The 18,429-nt window shown below is 46.5% G+C and overlaps 1 protein-coding gene across 2 annotated transcripts in view; it reads right to left on the minus strand.

The window, feature by feature from the left end:
- INPP5A (inositol polyphosphate-5-phosphatase A) overlaps nt 1-18,429 on the minus strand; it is a 276,814-nt gene that overhangs the window by 21,902 nt on the left and 236,483 nt on the right. For both annotated transcript variants that reach the window (XM_064145101.1, XM_064145102.1), the window contains exon 12: nt 5,690-5,763. In XM_064145101.1, the coding sequence (XP_064001171.1) occupies nt 5,690-5,763 (74 nt within the window). The remainder of the gene's footprint in view (nt 1-5,689; nt 5,764-18,429) is intronic.

Raw genomic sequence — 18,429 nt, forward strand, 5'->3', positions numbered from 1 at the left:
TTTAAAATGGAGTATGAAAATTTTGGACAACAACTTGCTTTTAAGAAGGTTCATCTAAGGAGCAAAATCTAGTGATTTCAATGAAAACCAGCTTCTATTTGTCTACATGGCTGCCATGGCTTTATTTGAGATCCAGGAGAAAGGACAGATCAATTGACTGCAGAAGATACAGGGGTATTAATATAAACCAGTTTAAACTCAGAATCATACAGAAATGCCCTCTCTGTTCAGATTATGACAACAGAAATAGTTATTTCATAAATTTTAATGAAAACTGAGAACATGGAAGGATCTGACTTGGTTATTTTCTCTTAAGTGCACAAGCACTTTGAGAATACCAAAACTTCTAAATGTTGTTTATAAGAGTAGTATGTTGCCCCTCATTTTTGGTAACCACAGACTCAATGAGCCAGCAGTGTGCCCAGGTAACCAAGAGAGCCAACGGCATCCTGGCCTGGATCAGGAAGAGTGTGGCCAGCAGGACAAGGGAGGTTATTCTGTCCCTGTACTCAGCACTGCTCAGGCCACACCTTCAGTGCTGTGTCCAGTTCTGGGCTCCTCAATTCCAGAGAGATGTTGAGATACTGGAATGAGTCCAGAGAAGGGCAACAAAGCTGGTGAGGGGCCTGGAGCACAGCCCTGTGAGGAGAGTCTGAGGGAGCTGGGGGTGTGCAGCCTGCAGAAGAGGAGGCTCAGGGCTGACCTCATTGCTGTCTACAACTACCTGAAGGGAGGCTGTAGCCAGGTGGGGTTGGTCTCTTCTGCCAGGCAAGCAGCAACAGAAAAAGGGGACACAGCCTCAAACTGTACCAGGGGAGGTCTAGGCTAGATGTTAGGAGGAAGTTGTTAGCAGAGAGAGTGATTGGCATTGGAATGGGCTGCCCAGGGAGGTGGTGGAGTTGCCGTCCCTGGAGGTGTTGAAGCAAAGCCTGGCTGAGGCACTTAGTGCCATGATCTGGTTGATTGGCCAGGGCTGATTGCTAGGTTGGACTGGATGAGCTTGGAGGTCTCTTCCAACTTGGTTGATTCTATGATTCTATGAAATTAAATCCTGAAATACTTGTATTGTCATGACTGAGACAATACTACTTGAGAAAAACAGTTCTGGTTGCCCTCTCTATGTGAATGAGGTTTTGCAGCCTTAGGACTGTGGGTTTTTTATGCTATGAACTGATTTCATTCAAACAAAGTCCTCTTAGGAGGAACTGGAACTGCCTGTCTCAGGTACCTAAGCAGCACTGCCTGGGCTGGGTCTGGGAGCTCAGGCTGCATTCAGGAATGCAAAACATGGTCAGTAACAGCTCAGTGTGTTCCTGCCTACCCATGTTTACACCTGAAGGATCTGGATCATGTTGCAACGCTGCTCTAGGAGTGACATGAACACAAACCAATTCACCAAGAATGAAGCTTTGGCCCCACTGAAGTTAACCACAACAATATCACCAACTCAGAGGAGCAAAGCTTTCAACCCCAGGCCAGCTACACACTACACACAGTGGTCGTGTACCAATAAGATTTCATGACAAAATCCACAGAATAAGCAGTTTATGCTGATTTAAAAAAAAAAGAATTTATAAGTAACTTAATCTGCTGCAACTCAAAGGGATGTGACCTTTTCCATTCATCTCAAGAGCACAGGGAATCTTGAGTATGCTTTTTGAGAGAACAAATTACAAGGCAGGTGTGCAGATGTGTTACTGACTTGTGCAAATCAGGCAACTAATGGTATGCACAAGCTGTGAAGCAAATGAAAGAAAAACTGTCCTAACTGATTTTTCATTCTTTAAGAGTTGTGAAATGCAGCACTAGATGTTTTCAGTGCCACTCCAACTGAGACAGTCTGTCTTCAGTTGCTGGCCAGCACCCCGTGATGTCAGATTGTAGCGCCGCAGATGCAGAAGAGAAGCAAAGAGTCATGCATGGACTGCATCAATGGACCATAACTCAAGCATCATCTATAAAATGATTTCTGAAAGACCTACTTTAAGGCTATCATCACAATGGCTTACAACTTCCTTCTAAATCACAGTGCTCCCTCATGGAGTCCATAAGCCTGACAAGTGCCTGGAGCTTTCTCTGCCTCCCTGCTGTGACAAAGGCTTTGTCTGATGCATCTGCAGCACAAATGGATGCGCTGTACATTTTCCAGCTAGGAGCACCAAGTGCTTAAAGAAGTAGTTTCTGAATGTGGAGGACTGATCATATCCTCCTTTGGGCACAAATACAAAATCTAGTATGACTGGATCTATGACAAATAGAGGTTAAGGTCATATTTACAAGCAGTATATAAAAGCAGGCAAGCCATGATAAGATACAGATTATTTCTTTCCAGAACTAATGGGAAAAATGAGGGGAAAATGGAGGAAAAACTACTAGGAAGCAAAACCAAAACATTCAGGCCATATATTTCACATCTTCTATGAGGTTCTAACTTAAAAATAAAATGCCTTACATTAAACCCACTGCTTTTTGCCTACTCAAAATACTTGGGTTTGCAGTTAACAGCACACTGCGGTCATTATTTCAATACAAAGGAAAATAAATCATACTATTTCTTCCAGGAAAATCAATGTGCTTAGTTTTATGAGGCAAAACAGGACCTGCAGTAACTCCAACACCTAAGAACCTAGCTCTGCAGTCCTCAGGCATGGCTTCTCACTGAGAGTGGTGCCCTGCAAGGACTGTGGTACAGAAATGACCAGCAGCAGGAGCCGGGGTGGGTGAGAAAAAGCACTCTAAGTTCAAACCAATTTGCTCTTTCTTTGTGCTCAAGCTTCTTGGGCTTCTGTCTTCTATTTTAGCAATAGTCTCATATTCAGATCTCACACTTTATCAGTATTCTCTGCCTAAGTTCAAAGAAATGTTGTGTTGCCTAAACCCAGTGCTAGCATCCCTCCCAGGCCATGCAGGAACTGCCAGCTGCCAGTGTATCAATATTTACTGCTATTCATTACTGTTAACCATGACTTAATTGTAAGAGGCAAACAGAACCAGCAGCAGGTGAATCTTCACCTTTATCCCCTCCACTGCTCTCCTTTGGTAGACGTAAGGAAGGATTTGCCACACTGTACTCCTCCCTACTCTCAGGCTGCTCACAAAGCCCCAAAGCTGTCACCTGAGTGGGAACACTGAGGAGAAGGGCTGAAGCTGGAAATGACCCTGCATAGCTGTTTCCCATTATCAGGATGGGATCTGTGTTTGGATGTGTCTGCTTCCATCTTGGTGTGCAAGCATCTCAGTGGGTTTGTGAGCTGTGTCTCAGCTGCAGTGCAGCAGCCACCAGCACTGCACTCATGCACTGCGAGGTGGCTTGGCATGGGAAGTGAAGAATACCACCAAATTCAAGTAAAACAACAGTGTGTTTGGGCAGGTGGAATCCAATTGTTAGGACCTTGGTCAGAACATCTTTCTAGACATCTATGCTCTCACAAAAAAGTAACAGGATCTTTGATAGCAAGAAGTGGTCAGGATCTTGGTTCTTCATCTCCTCTGAAAGAGGGCAGGAGCCAGAGCAGTGTGACTGCTGGCTGCTGCCCAAGGCAGGACTCAACAGCAGTTCCCCCTCCTTTTATACAGCCTTATATTAGGCCACTTTCAAGCTCTCACTGGCCATTCCTCAAGGAGAAGTGGCCTTACCTTGGCCTGGGGAATTCCTAGGGATCCCTCCAGCATCTGACATCCAGCAGCAGTGGTCTATCAATCTATCTGTGGATCAATGCTAGGAAGGGACACAGAAAATATTTTTTCTGGCTACTTGTTTTCACTTGGGAGGGGCAAGACCAGCTGACTGTCATGTCCCATGGACAGTGTCCTGCAGCCATCTCCTCTTCCATGGTTTTCATCACTGTCCCCATGTACTCCAGATCATCCTTGCCCAGTCCTCCCTCCTCTATAGCCCTGTTATATTGTCCTAGCTACTCATCAGCTAACTCCCTAGAGCTTTCCCCTTCTGGCTGCTTCTGCAAGTCTCCTTTCCTGGAGACCCAATGTTGGCCTGAGGCTTCACCCTTAAGAGTCCTAGCTCTACCCTTCCCTGCATGGCTACTAGGTGGTTCCTGTAGAGTTTTGGTTTGGCTTTTATTCCATGTGTATTTCATTGATGGAGGTTTTCCATGCAGTGAGATGTAAAGAGGAAGGCTAGGATATTACTTGCCCACAACTTCACAGGTCATGACCCCTTGGAAAACCCTAGGTTCTATCCAGTCTTGTTGCAATTCACAATAAGTTTAATCACTAGAATAATAACAGAAATCTCTAGTGAGATTTGGGTTAGGGTGTGAAAAGATGTTTTTCAAGGGTTTGGACCTTGGCCAGATGCTCACGTGGATGCACAGACAGATCAAAAGTACAGCTGAGATACCAAGACTACTCACAGCAGATTTCTGACCTTTGCAGGAGAGCAGAATGGCACCAAACTGTATTGACAGAAAGGTTTGAAGGATCTGCAAACCATTCATGCAGCAACATCCTTCTGCCAAGCCTTGCTGTGGCTGAAAGCACTAATGGTGGTGAAATCAAGTTGAATCATATTGCTGCTAAAAAACTCCCACCCCTGTATCTATTTCCTCTCCCTTCCTTGTACTGTACCCTGACCAGGTACACAACTAATGAAATACACTCAGAGATGTACACACTGTTGGTCTTCTGTTATCATAATCAATAAGAACAATTTAGAGCAGTGGTAACCTCTCCATGCATACTTCCACTGTCCCAAGGGATCAATATAATCGGTATCGCAGCTGGCCGGTGGGAAATAATGAGATTACGATAACAAACAGGAAAGCATCCCAAATTTTTTCTTAGGATATGCCAAAGCATCATAGTTTTTTTTTAAACCTGTCCATAAAAGACAGAATAGAAATATTTGAGAATATTGTATCTGTTAAAAGGATTACATAAAAAGTAAGTTTTTATCTATGGTTTCTTGAACTTTAGCTTTGCAAGTGTAGTATTTCTTTCCCTTAAAACCAACTGTGAGATCTGAGATCTTCACTCTTGGAAAGAGAGGCCCTCCATGCTTAGAACTAGCCACATTTTCCACAGGTTTCTCCCCGAAGATGACTGCCATGTGCAAAACTCCTGGATTTGTGTGGCAGCAATACTTGTCTCTCTGTGGCTCAGATTTGCAGCTGATTAAAATCAAGCCATTGTATTGAAAAAGCCAAATTATTCTAACAGTCTTAGCATTTAGGTAAGTTTTGCTGCAACTAAAAAAGCAGAATTTGAATTCTCAGCCTCTCTCCTGCTACTCCTCTCACATCCCACTCTGAATGCTGGCACTGGACTCTACATGCCTGCCTTGGGTCTAGTCCTTTTGAGTGCCATCACTGTTTAGCCTTCAGCAGCCTGAGGCAAAGACTGCCTTTACAGTGGTAATAGAGTATTTTACCAAGTTATCTAGGTCCAGTGCTCAAAAGCAGCAACCCATCTCCCAGCACACCACCAGGCCAGGCCTATCTCAGGAGCAGCTATCAAAGCCAGCCTAGGCAAGGAGCTGCGGAGCGCTGTGGGTGCATGGCACTGCAGCTGCCCAGGCACTAAGGGAGGGCAGTGGGAGGGCTCTGAACCTTCTGGAGGGAATGAAGATCACACCATTTCTGCAGCCTGCATGGGAGCACTCTCATTTTACCTACAGCACCAGTAACACGTTTTAGCCAGCTATAGCTAAATAAACAGATGATAGTCTTACCTGGGAGGAAATGAGATGTCCAGTTCATACAATCTGTCTTTAAAGACTGACAGCTCTCTGTCAAACTCTAAAAGCTGCAAAAGACAGAAATAAACACGTTCACTTTTTCATGTTGAGCTGAAGCAATCACAAAACGTTACATCATATACAAGGCAATAAAGAGAGACTTGGATTGCACAGCTTGAGGTATACCTCTCACATCAAATGCCGCGCAGACCACTCGGTGCTACACTGACACATGAGCAGTTCATTGAGAGAAGCCTTTGCCTCTCCGTGGAACATGCAGCACTGACTCTCCCCAGCAGCGACCTATCTGCACGGTTACTGTTTCCACATGGCTACATTTCTTCACGTTTCGTTAGCAATCTTTCCAAAGATAAACCAGACTGGCATTAAAGCCTGTACAGCAAACTGATAGACTTGCTAGTCAGCCCACAAGAATGCCAGCAGGAAAGTATCACGTTACAGTATATTATCTTCAGCCCAGATAAGGAGGAACAACAAACACGAGGATGTGCACATCGGTCTTGCTGAGCAAAGACAAGCCATGTTTCCTACACCGGCTTTGGGTGGTGCCTGTCAGATAGCAGAGAGGGATACGTGACAATGGGTGAAATGTGTTCCCAGGCAGCAGCCCAGACAGGGCGCTGCAGGCAGGTACTCAGCAGAGATGTTCATAAGTCTGGCTTTGACGGCATCTACGAATAGCAGTCCTTGCCAGAGCTGTTTTGCCCGGGACCTCTGCAGGAAGAATAAACACCTGCTGTCCTCTGCTGATCAGCACAAACCCACCCGCAGCCACTCAATGATCACTGTCCACGTTAAAGCCAGGAACTGTTCAGATGGACACAAATGACCTAGGCTCAGAAGCCCCAGTGCCTGGCTGGGTGAGCGAGCCACGGACAAACTGCTCCTAAGAGGCACTGCTCCTAACGGGCACTGCTGCCGCTCCCAGTGCCACTCTGTGGTGACAGGCTGCTGGGATCCTGCAGCATGGCCTGTGTTTGCCCACTCTCCATTAATCATGTCCCATCTCACAGCTGTGCTGATACCATTGTATGAATGGCAGAGGTTCCCAAAGAAATTAGATTGTCTCCCTCTTTCCCCTCTGCCACCTCATAAATCATTCCTGAAATGTGCAATTAGCAGCTACTTGTACACATTAATTATCTGTGTGAAAAGCAGCTACCTGAACCACCTGCCCTGCTGATTAGCTGCCTCTCCAAGGCCCACCCGCCTCACTGTAGGCTCTGCACAGACTCCTGTACCAGAGTGCCAAATCATGGGCACCTGTCCCTGTTTCAGCCCATCTGACACCAGCGGCGCCGGCACACCGGAGGAGATTTTCTAGTAGGAATAGCTGCAGACAGCTTGTGGCTGTTTTAACACCCCACCAAAAGCCTCCAGTAGCCAGGGTGGTTGGGTAAATAAGTTCAAGCATCTGGATGGAAGCTTATGTATGTGTGGGGGGTTGGACTAGGCAATCTTTTGAGGTCCCTTCCAGCCCCTAACATTTTGTGATTGCAACATTCCGTAATGTAATAATATTCTGCATCTGACCCACACTGGGATGGTTCAGCCACGCATTTGACTGAAGCAATCTCAACGTACCTCAAGAGAAGGTTTAAGATGCATGTCTTCAGCCTGTGACTCTGTATTTAAATGAGTATAGACAGACGTGTAGCCACAATGTACATACACAAACTGCAACAAACGTTGCCAATCCCTTTTCTGCTCCAGGTGTCACCACCTCAATGGTATTATCTGCATGTGAAAGCAACAAAAACCCTACCGTGCTAGTTTGAGCCTGGCTGGGATATTTTGGTGAGAGGAATTGGATTATAGGCTGTGAAAAGGAAACAGTGGTGATGTCTACTTCGCTCATAGGCTTGCTGAGATGTATAAGAACAGGAACACAAACATAGATAAGAGAGTTGCTCTGGCTGCACACACCTCTCTCTAACCTGCCATCTGTCTAACTAATCCATCTGTTTCCTAACCCCCCTGGCCAATCCTCCAAACTCACCTTGAATGTAAGACAAAGTCTGGGGTAAGGTAGAGGGGTGAGAAGAAGGTGGAAGGGTGGTTGGGAGCCCCTCCTGGGGACTCTGGTTTCTGGAAAGGCTGTCGTGTTTTTGTATTACTTTTTAACTTGTATATTTCTGTCTATAGCTGTACAGACTGTCCCTGGAGGTGTTCAAGAAAAGCCTGGATGAGGCATTTAGTGCCATGGTCTAGATGACTGGATAGGGCTGGGTGTTAGGTTGGTCTGGATGATCTTGGAGGTCTCTTCCAACCTGGTTGATTCTATGATTCTACCTGTTTGTATATTGGACTAAGCCATAAATATAAAGCTTCTTTCTTTAATTTCCATCTCAGATGAGTCTGGTCTGGGTGATTTTCTTAAGTGTGGGGAGGCAGGTAACACCCAAACCATCACACCTACCATCCCCAGTTAAACTATTATTTGAAATATGTGTCTATCAATACAGAGCAAATACATTTTCCCTGCTGTTGGGATGCAAACAGATCAGAGCAGGGAAGTGGAAGCATTGGGAGAAAGAGGCTATTTCTGAAGTGTCAAAACTGCAAGGACTGAATAAAAGAACAATGCTGCCCAGAACACAATGGTATAAATTACTCATGGGCATTGCAAGGGCTGGCAATGCTAAATGGAGGCATTGTCCTCTCACACCAATTCACACTTTCAGAATTTCATACATTCAGATGGTTCTTTGCTAGGATGATATTTGCCAACTAAACCGAGACTGAGGGTTGGAGGACTAAGCACAGTGAGGTGCATTTTTATCCGGAGAAGTTTCTGAAGTGTTTATTTGCTTCAATTGCCTGTTTAGTTGTGTTTGTGCTATGCAGATGAGCTGCTGACACTGGTGACAGAGAGGACAGATAATGGGAACAAGACCGTATTGTGTGTTGTGCTCTCTGTCATCTCCCCAAGCTTCCTCAGGTAGAGGGATGCCTCTGGCCTGAAATGACAAAGCCAAAACCTCACGATGGCCCAGATGGATGCCAAAGCCCAACTAGGTGCCTAGGAGAAATATTTAAGGAATGTTTGCAGACAGCTCACCCTCACATGTAAAACAGTCAAATATTTTCACTAGATGATTTGCACTGACCTTTATTTCATGCTGTATTTTAAACACTTATTTGTCCCTAGCTATTAAGCATCCATGACACAGTACTGTAACCCAGTGTGCCCAAATGACACAGAGTGTCAGACAGGAGGGGCAGTGACAAGTTCTTGGTGTGCTCAGAGCTGCACAGTGTGAACTCTGCCAACCCGGTGGAGCGGGGAAGAAATGATCAACACTTGAGCTGGGCAGTGCTAAAACCCTCCATTTTTAGTAGAAGAGCAAGTTTTAACCACCACTTATCTTGCCATTAAAACCACTTAGGTTGTCTTGTAAGCCTGCAATCTCAAAGCAAAAGATTACTGGTGAAGAAATAAGGTGCTGACTAGGTCTTGTCACAGTTACAATTGCCACATTCCCTCAAACCAAGAGAAGGAATGGGACAAGACACAGGCACATTTAGCTGTATTTGCTTTGTGAACAGGTACAGGGTGTCTGGAGCTCCTGGGCACTAAATGAATGAAAACTAATATAGGCCAGAGGAGACTGAGAAGAAGTCAGAATCTCCCAGGGTAAAGCCTTTCTTTTTAAAGTGTATAACCACCCAGAAGGTCTCTTACCCATGGGGATTTTCAGCACAAACTGCTCGCTTATTTCCATGTTGTATACTAAGCAGCGCTGTGAATAATGTGACTGCTGTAACAGCAAACATGAGTATGCCTGCCACTCTAAATGCCTTAAAAATAACAAAGAAATGAAGTTCAAAGCCTAGAAATCAATATATTGTTCTATTTAATTTACTCACTCAAAGACCATCCTTAGGAACCAAACCTTCCAGGTGTTACATGATGTGCTGGGGTAATTTGAGCAATTACACAGAGAATTTAAAATGCACTAGCTGGAAGTTCATCCCAGAACTATAGGCCACAGGCAGTTCAGAAGGCTCTTTTCTTCCCCCAATTCAATTTCACCAGTATCTTTATACATAAAGGATAGCAGAGATGATGCAGGGCCTGTGTTTTATCTGCTGTCACCACCGAGGAGCTGATGCTGTGTCAAGGCATTTGCTCTACAATGTCCAGTGACCAGCCCAAGGTGAATGGCTGATGAACACCTTCCAAATGACAATACCATCCACACATATGATCTATAGCCAGTGGATACCCCAGGAGACACGGAGGCAACTTGTGCCAAGGAACACAGCCAGGCAGGCTGTGAGAGGCAGCAGCTTGTGTCCACTGCCCTGAGTGTGTGCAAGAAAGCTCCCAGGGCAGGGTGTGATTTCTGAGAGCAGGTTAAACGTACTGCTAGGATTTTGCAGTCTGCATCTCTGATTAGCAAACTGCACTGTGCCTTGGTACGTACAATCTGAGCTGGGCTGGACAGTCTGTGCTGGGCGGTGAGCTACCTCACCCCAGGGCTGGAGCAAGTATTGCAGCTCAGACCCCAGAGTTCATGGGGCCCCACCTGCTCAAGCAATGTGTGCTTGAGCCCAAGGTTGGATTCAGTGATCTTAAAGGTCTTTTCCTCTTAAACAATTCTGTGATTCTAAGATGACAATTGTCTGGGATACTAAATTTGGGTATTATGCTGCTTGGCCATAATCAAAGGATTATAACCGAGTTTAAGCAGTTGTAGAAATTGAGGTAATTGGGCTTGTCTCAGTTCAAAGTGATGAGGCATTCTTCAAAGGTCAGTGTCCATTGGTATGCAGCAATGGGCCACCTTGGCTAAAGCCACACATGTGTGAACCCTTTAAAACAGGGCAACTTAATTCAGTCATTGGAGTAGAACAACGGCAATTACTCATCAAGACCTACAGACCAAAGTCAGAGCATTGCCAGATCAGGAGGTGATATTAGCAGCATTTATCAAATCCATCTGCGGGTCCCACCAGAGAATTCACAGCTGTGAAAGGGAAATGAAGTTTCAGACCAAAAAGAGGAGACAAGCATATTGAAATGACCTCAGAGAATTCAAGTATGTGGGCACAGGTCGCTGTAACCTCCTTTGCTGGTCTTGTCTAGCACACCATTTATTCAGGAGACTTTGGAAATACAGTCACTTTATCCAGCTTGCTAGTCAAAGGAAAATGTTTAGAAACTGATTGAGAGTTCTTCTGACTTCAAATAAATGCCTGTGGAAATGCTGAACCCTCCCACTTATCCATGAAAATGTCAGAGAATCATAGGATCAGTCAGGGTTGGAAGGGACCACAAGGATCACCCACTTCCAACTCCCTTCCCATGGCCAGGGACACCCTACCCTAGATCAGCCTGCCCACAGACTCATCCAGCCTGGCCTTAAACACCTCCAGCCATGGGGCCTCAACCACCTTCATGGGCAACCCATTCCAGCCTCTCACCACTCTCATGCTCAACAACTTCCTCCTCACATCCACTCTGAACCTACCCACCTCCAGCTTTGCTCCATCCCCCCTAGTCCTGGCACTCCCTGACAGCCTAAAAAGTCCCTCCCCAGCTTTTTTGTAGGCCCCCTTCAGATACTGAAAGGCCACAATAGTGCCACACATAGCTCTTCTCTGGCATTACTGTAAAGCTACTGTTTTCTCTAGCCATTGGACTTTGTAAAATGATCCATTACTGTGTTTTGCAAATTAATTTTCTTTATCCCATAAAACTGTTTTTTAGAATCACGTTTCACAGAAAAGAAGGGGAAAAAAGCTGAAATTATTGAATATAAACTTACTCCTCACAGTGCTCTTGGTAATCTGGCAGATTACCCAAGCTAGGAGCAGGTGTGGATCTGTCGGTGGGTAGGAGAGCCCTGCAGAAGAACTTTGCCAGGCTGGATGGGTGGGCAGAGGTCAATGGGATGAGATTTAACGAGGCTAGGTGCAGGGTCCTACACTTTGGCCACAACAAACTCAAGCAGCACTACAGGCTGAGGACAGAGTGGCTGGAGAGCAGCCAGGCAGAGAGGGATCTGAGGATACTACTGGTAGGTAGTAGCTGAACATGAGCCAGCAGTGTGACAAGAGAGCCAATTGCATCCTGGCCTGGATCAGGAAGAGTGTGGCCAGCAGGACAAGGGAGGTTATTCTGTCCCTGTACTCAGCACTGCTCAGGCCACACCTTCAGTGCTGTGTCCAGTTCTGGGCTCCTCAATTCAAGAGAGAAGTTGAGATACTGGAAAGTGCCCAGAGAAGGGCAACAAAGCTGGTGAGGGGCCTGGAGCACAGCCCTGTGAGGAGAGGCTGAGGGAGCTGGGGGTGTTTAGTCTGGAGAAGAGGAGGCTCAGGGCTGACCTCATTGCTGTCTACAACTCCCTGAAGGGAGGCTGTAGCCAGGTGGGGTTGGGCTTTTCTCCTAGGTAACCAGCAACAGAACAAGAGGACACAGTCTCAAGTTGTGGCAGGGGAGGTCTAAGCTGGCTGTTAGGAGGAAGTTGTTGTCAGAGAGAGTGATTGGCATTGGAATGGGCTGCCCAGGGAGGTGGTGGAGTTGCCGTCCCTGGAGGTGTTGAAGCAAAGCCTGGCTGAGGCACTTAGTGCCATGGTCTAGTTGATTGGACAGGGCTGGGTGCTACGTTGGACTGGATGATCTTGGAGGTCTCTTCCAACCTGCTTTGGCAGGGGTGTTAGACTCAACAGTCTCTGGAGGTCCCTTCCAATCCCTAAGATTCTGTGATCACATCAAAGCTGATTGTTCCCAGTGCCTGCAGCCAGTCAGAACATCTCTGATTTCAGTGGAAGCTCCCAGGGAAATGCTGCCTGGACAACTTGCCCCTCTCAGGGGACATCCCAGTGCTTTAAAGGACACAGACATTTTCTAGTAAGTATTCAAACTCTTTGGAATAGTGTTTCAGTTACAGAAATACTCAGTTTGCTTAAAATGTCTAGTAGGAGCCACACTTCCCCTTCATGTCTATTGATCACCAGAGTAATTAGTGGAGACTGCTATCGCCTCTGTCTCATCAGAGTTCCCTCACATTCCTCATTCTCCTCACACCCCCAGCACAGTTTGCACTGCAGGTCTGGGCAGGGCTGGAGGTGGCCATGGCTGCATGGTCTATGTGCTCAGGTCCACAGGCCACATTCCCTTCTGCCCTGGCACAGACACCACAGCAGAACAGTGCTGGCTGTGTTGGGTGGGTGCGCAGGGCAAGGGTGAGAGCTCAGGACTGTGCAGTGGAGCGTGTTCCAGACTCTCAGCTAGCACCAGAGCTAGACACCAACACTGCTCAGTATCCATGTGCTGCAGCACCCCTCAAACCTAGTGCTTCAGGATGTCTGCTGGCCCCTCAACACCCATTAGGACCAAACAGTGCTTTCAGACCTTTCCAGTTACGTATTCCAGATATTTTCCCAGTGCAGGCTGAGCCCTTTCAGACATTTCACACACTTCACAGAATCACAGAAACATTCAAGTTGGAAAATACCCTCAAGATCACCAAGTCCAACCAAAAACCCTACTCTACAAGGTTCACCCTAAACCACATCCCCAAGCACCCCACCCAAATGACTCTTAAACACATCCAGAGTTGGTGACTCCACCACCTCCCTGGGCAGCCCTTTCCAGTGCCTGACCACTTGCTGTGAAAACATTTTTCCTTAAATTTCTTGTTCTTCCTGATTGCCCTGTGTGAATCTTTTCAGCCCAAGTCTATGGATTTCAGGTTGAAACTACCAGTAGTTTCTCTGGTTTGATTTGCCATTGGAATAGGCTGCCCAGGGAGGTGGTGGCATTGCTGTCCCTGGTGGTGTTGAAGCAAAGCCTGGCTGAGGCACTTAGTGCCATAGTCTAGTTGATTGGACAGGGCTGGGTGCTAGGTTGGACTGGATGATCTTGGAGGTCTCTTCCAATCTGGTTGATTCTATGATTCTATGAGTACAGGTAAACTGGCTCTCTGCTGGCAGCTTCCCAGGGCTCAGTCACCCTGCTCATTAGAGAACACAAGTCTGTTCTTGGGATGCTTTTGTAACTTGATTAAAAAAACACATCAGAATCCTGCTGTGCTTCTCAGGTAATTACTTGTTAATAAGGAGACTGGATTAAGTATATGTAAAGAATAAACTAACTAGTTAAGAAAAGCACTGAGGCAGGCTAGGTGTAGCCTCTAAGCCATGCAGCAGCAACATTAGCATTCTGCTGGTGACAAAAGGTCCCCTCACATCCCAAGGAATCCCTGCTGGAACATGGCTGTGCAGAAGCAGGTCACTTCCCAGCCTTCCCTTCACTGCCTGAAGCACAAGAAATGGACACAACTGCTCACAGCTTTCACACACAGACCACAGCTCCTGTCACCCCACGTTCCAGCCCCAGCCCTCCAAGGAATGTTGGCTGCTCTTTGGCACATCAAGGCAGAGTGGCAGCAATGGGGACCTCCTGGGGAGTGGCTTTTCCAGGCAGCCCAAGTCTGCCTGCAGGCTGCCTGCTTTCTAATCATACAAAGTGGGTTCTGTCTCTCACTCTCCTGGGATTCCTGTGCTGGCCTTGGCTGAAAAACTCTGACTTTTCAAAACTGCATTCATGCAAACTGCCTTCAACAAAGCTGTAGAGGAATGGGCACTTCATTACTGTAATTAACTCATAAACAGCTTGTAGATGGCTCATTCAGAATGGCCAGAGTAGGTGAGTGGATGACAACCAAGAGATTTTAGTTAGGAATATCCTGCTGGCAAATGTGACAGATTTGGTAGATTATTTCATTACACTTTAAGGGTTTGTTCCTGTGAAATGTAACATGGATTTGTGCCACTGGGGACTCAAACCCTGCATGCACCATCCTGTCAAAGGCAGGTTGTAAGCTGCTGTTTGACAAAAGCATAAAAATATGCAGAGTGCAGTTTTAGTATCACTTGTAGAGTGGTAAAATATAGAACTTCCTTGAAGACAGACTGTGATCCCTGTTTCTGTCTTGGGCAAAGTCCCACTGATGGGGTGAAGGCTCCCCTGAGCAAGGTCTATGAGGTTTATATGGCTGCCATGAGCTTTTTGGGGAAAGGGCAGGACCCCAGAGCACCTGAACAAAGGTGTTCCACTTGGAGGTGATATCTGGGGAGTTCCACTCACCCTGCCTCCCTCAGACACCACTGGGCAGCTGGAAAGGTGACCTAAAACTTCCAGACACCTGTAATTTGAGGTGTTTCTTTCCCATGAGGGATTAAAATTCACAGATAGCTCTGCTTCTCTGGAGCTGTTTGGGGCCTGCAGGCAGGGCTGCCTGGGGAGGAATGGTGAGGAAAGCATGGGCACTGGTGAGCAGTCACCTGCAAGCACAAGAACAGTGAGAGATGCTTGAGGCCACTCAGGATCAGAGGAGATCTAGACCCCAGCCCTTGCTTGCTATGCTGGTTTTTTTTTCCAGTTCCTATCTAATCTAAAATGTAGAAACAGTTCTAAGAGCAGGGACCAGAACCTGGTGGCTGATGTGGCTCAGCATCCTTGCAGCTGAGTACCTCACTCTCCTCCCTAGCTGTACTTCTTGTATCAAAGTGTCCTTGAGTACTACATTCCATGTTAACTTCATTATTTCATAGAACAGCAGGTTGGATGGAACCCCAGGTATCATATGGTCCAAACTGCCTTGACAAAAGCCTGGTCTAGACAAGCTGGCACAGCGTGCCCAGCTGAGTCTTAAAGTGTCTCATGCTGGGGACTCCACCACTTCCCTAGGTGGTGCTTGCAAAGGCTGGTTGTCTAATGAGAACCTCCCCAGGAGTAACCTCTATCTCTGTTTGCCAGTTGATATGTGTGTGTGCATGCCTATTTGCATGCAGGCATCCATCTGTGAGGCCATGAGGGGTACCTGGAGATTGGGCTAGTGTAGTTGAATAGGTGAAAACAACACTAAGCACCTTTCTGTCTCTGGATTGCTGTTAAAAATGGTGCCTCAAGCCAAAGCATGTCAGCAGACCATAGTGACTACAGGCTGGATAAGAGAGTGTACATGTTAGACCTTCTCTTTAGAATACATCTAAACAAGTTTAAGAAAGAGGAGGATGAGGGGATACCTCATCACTCTCTACAGTTACCTGAAAGGACATTGTGGAGATGACAGAATCAACCAGGTTGGAAGGGACCTCTCCAAGATTGCCCAGTACAGGTAAATAGTGATAGAAGAAGGAATGGGTAGAATCTGTGACTGGATAGGTCTAGTCTGGACATTAGGAAAAAAAAATTTCCATAGCAGGAGTGGCCAGGCATTGGAATGAGCTGCTCAGGGAGGTGGTGGAGTCACCAACCTTGGATGTGTTTAAAAGTCATTTGGATGTAGTGTGTGAGGATATGGTTTAGGGTGCTCCTTGTAGAGTAGGGTTATGGGTTGGACTTGGTGATCTTTTCCAACCTGAATGTTTCTGTGACTCTGAAGGACCAATACACTCCCCCCCAAATCTAGCACAGTACTCCTGAATTAGCCATAGGACCTACAAAAGCTGTGTGGACCAGGGGAACAAAAGGTCATGCAATAATAATAGTAACTTTGCAATATGGGCAAATTCTACCCCAGAAAAACTCATTCACTTGGACCATGATGCTAAGGCAGTACATCTCGACTGCCTCCTACCTGCAGTTTGCCTTTGCAGTTTGCCTTTGCAGTTATGTTTGCTAGGCAGAACATTTATTGATAGTATTTCCTATCTCTGTCATTACTCATTTTGCAGTTTATCCAGTGGCATATCGGCTAGCCACTAAAGCAAACACAATTCCAAGCATGGGAATACTGCTTTTGAGTCAAGGCACAGAGCACAAAGCCATTTTCCTACTGGTACTTCATGACAATCAGGCATCTCTCACGATCGCCTTCAATAAAAAGCCTGTTTCAGGATGTGCAGCATTTCCTTCTGACCAGTCCTAGGTAACAACAGTCCTAAGCAATCAATTTCCTTCCTCTATCCTAATTTGCCCTTATACATCATATTCAAGATTTGATCTGGACAGGGGCTGGTTGGCTCAGTGGATAAACCTCTGCCTTTTCACCTCTGGGATCACGGTTCAAGTCAAGCCCTGATGAAATGCACTTGATCGCCCTAATCTAGTTCTTAGTGGACAGGATTCCCATTATCCTTAAAAGGGTCAGAGCCAAGGCCAGTGGGAAGAGTGCATTGTGCTACATCTTCTCCATGATTAATACATTTTCAGTGAGGCCAGATCCTTAACCTTCACCAGCACACATACTCTCACAAAAAGCTTCATACAGATCCCTCTCTCCTCAATTTGCATAACATTTCAGGATTTCCTGGGAATATTACCCCCCTGTTCCCAAAATAAATTACCCTTAATTTAAAAGTATGTTTGCCTGGAACGCTTTGTAAGAACACCCCTAAGTTAATTGGCACAACAACAGATCACTTTAAATCATCACTTGCATAGGGAGAACGAGACCTTTATAACTCAATCCATTTTCACAGCACACTTAGGGCAATTTTCTCCTCATACCTTATCAGCTGGAGCTAGACAGGCACACAGAATAAAGAGAACCTACCTCAAAAGGCTGATTTCACTGTTCAATGCACAGAAACCATGAGAATGTGCTCTCTGCAGAAGCTGACTGCTCTCTGCAGCAGGACTGCTGAAGGGCCGCTGACAGCAAGGTGAAGCTCCTTGCTTTTTTTTTTTTTCCCATTCTAACACCAATTTAAATAGAAATGAAACCTTTTCCATTTCATGAATACCTATGCTGGAGATCACTGGGCTTTTCTACATGACTGTCTCACATCTGCTTTGGAATTACTGCTGCTAACACCACCAGAGTCCTCAGAACCACTGACTTCCCTGATTCACTGATTGTGATTCTACAGGCAAAACCAGCAGGTTCAACTCTTAAGACAATCAATTCACTAATTTCTGACATAGTTATGATCAAAATGTTGGAACCACAGAATAGTTTTGTTTGGCAAAGATCACAGACCTTTAAGATCATGCAGTCCAACCACTAACCCAACACTGTCAGGTCAACACCTCAGCAAGTGCAGGGTCCTACACTTTGACCACAACAACCCCAAGCAGCACTACAGGCTGGGGACAGAGTGGCTGGAGAGCAGCCAGGCAGAGAGGGACCTAGGGGTGCTGGTAGAGAATAGCTGAAGATGAGCCAGCAGTGTGCCCAGGTGGGCAGGAGAGCCAATGGCATCCTGGGCTGGCTGGTGGAGTGTGGTCAGTAGGACAAGGGAGGTTATTCTGCCCCTGTACTCAGCACTGCTCAGGCCACACCTTGAGTGCTGTGTCCAGTTCTGGGCTCCTCAATTCAAGAGAGATGTTGAGATACTGGAACATGTCCAGAGAAGGGCAACGAAGCTGGTGAGAGGCCTGGAGCACAGCCCTGTGAGGAGGCTGAGGGAGCTGGGGGTGTTTGGCGTGGAGAAGAGGAGGCTCAGGGCTGACCTCATTGCTGTCTACAACTACCTGAAGGGAGGATGTAGCCAGCTGGGGTTGGGCTCTGCTGCCAGGCAACCATCAACAGAACAAGGGGACACAGTCTCAAGTTGTGCCAGGTGAGGTCTAAGCTGGCTGTTAGGAGGAAGTTGTTGTCAGAGAGAGTGATTGGCATTGGAATGGGCTGCCCAGGGAGGTGGTGCTGTCACAGTCCCTGGAGGTGCTGAAGCAAAGCCTGGCTGAGGCACTTAGTGCTATGATCTAGTTGATTGTCCAGGGCTGGATGCTAGGTTGGACTGGATGAGCTTGG

The sequence above is a fragment of the Pogoniulus pusillus genome, chromosome 6 (assembly GCF_015220805.1).
Source record: "Pogoniulus pusillus isolate bPogPus1 chromosome 6, bPogPus1.pri, whole genome shotgun sequence".
NCBI lineage: Eukaryota > Metazoa > Chordata > Aves > Piciformes > Lybiidae > Pogoniulus > Pogoniulus pusillus.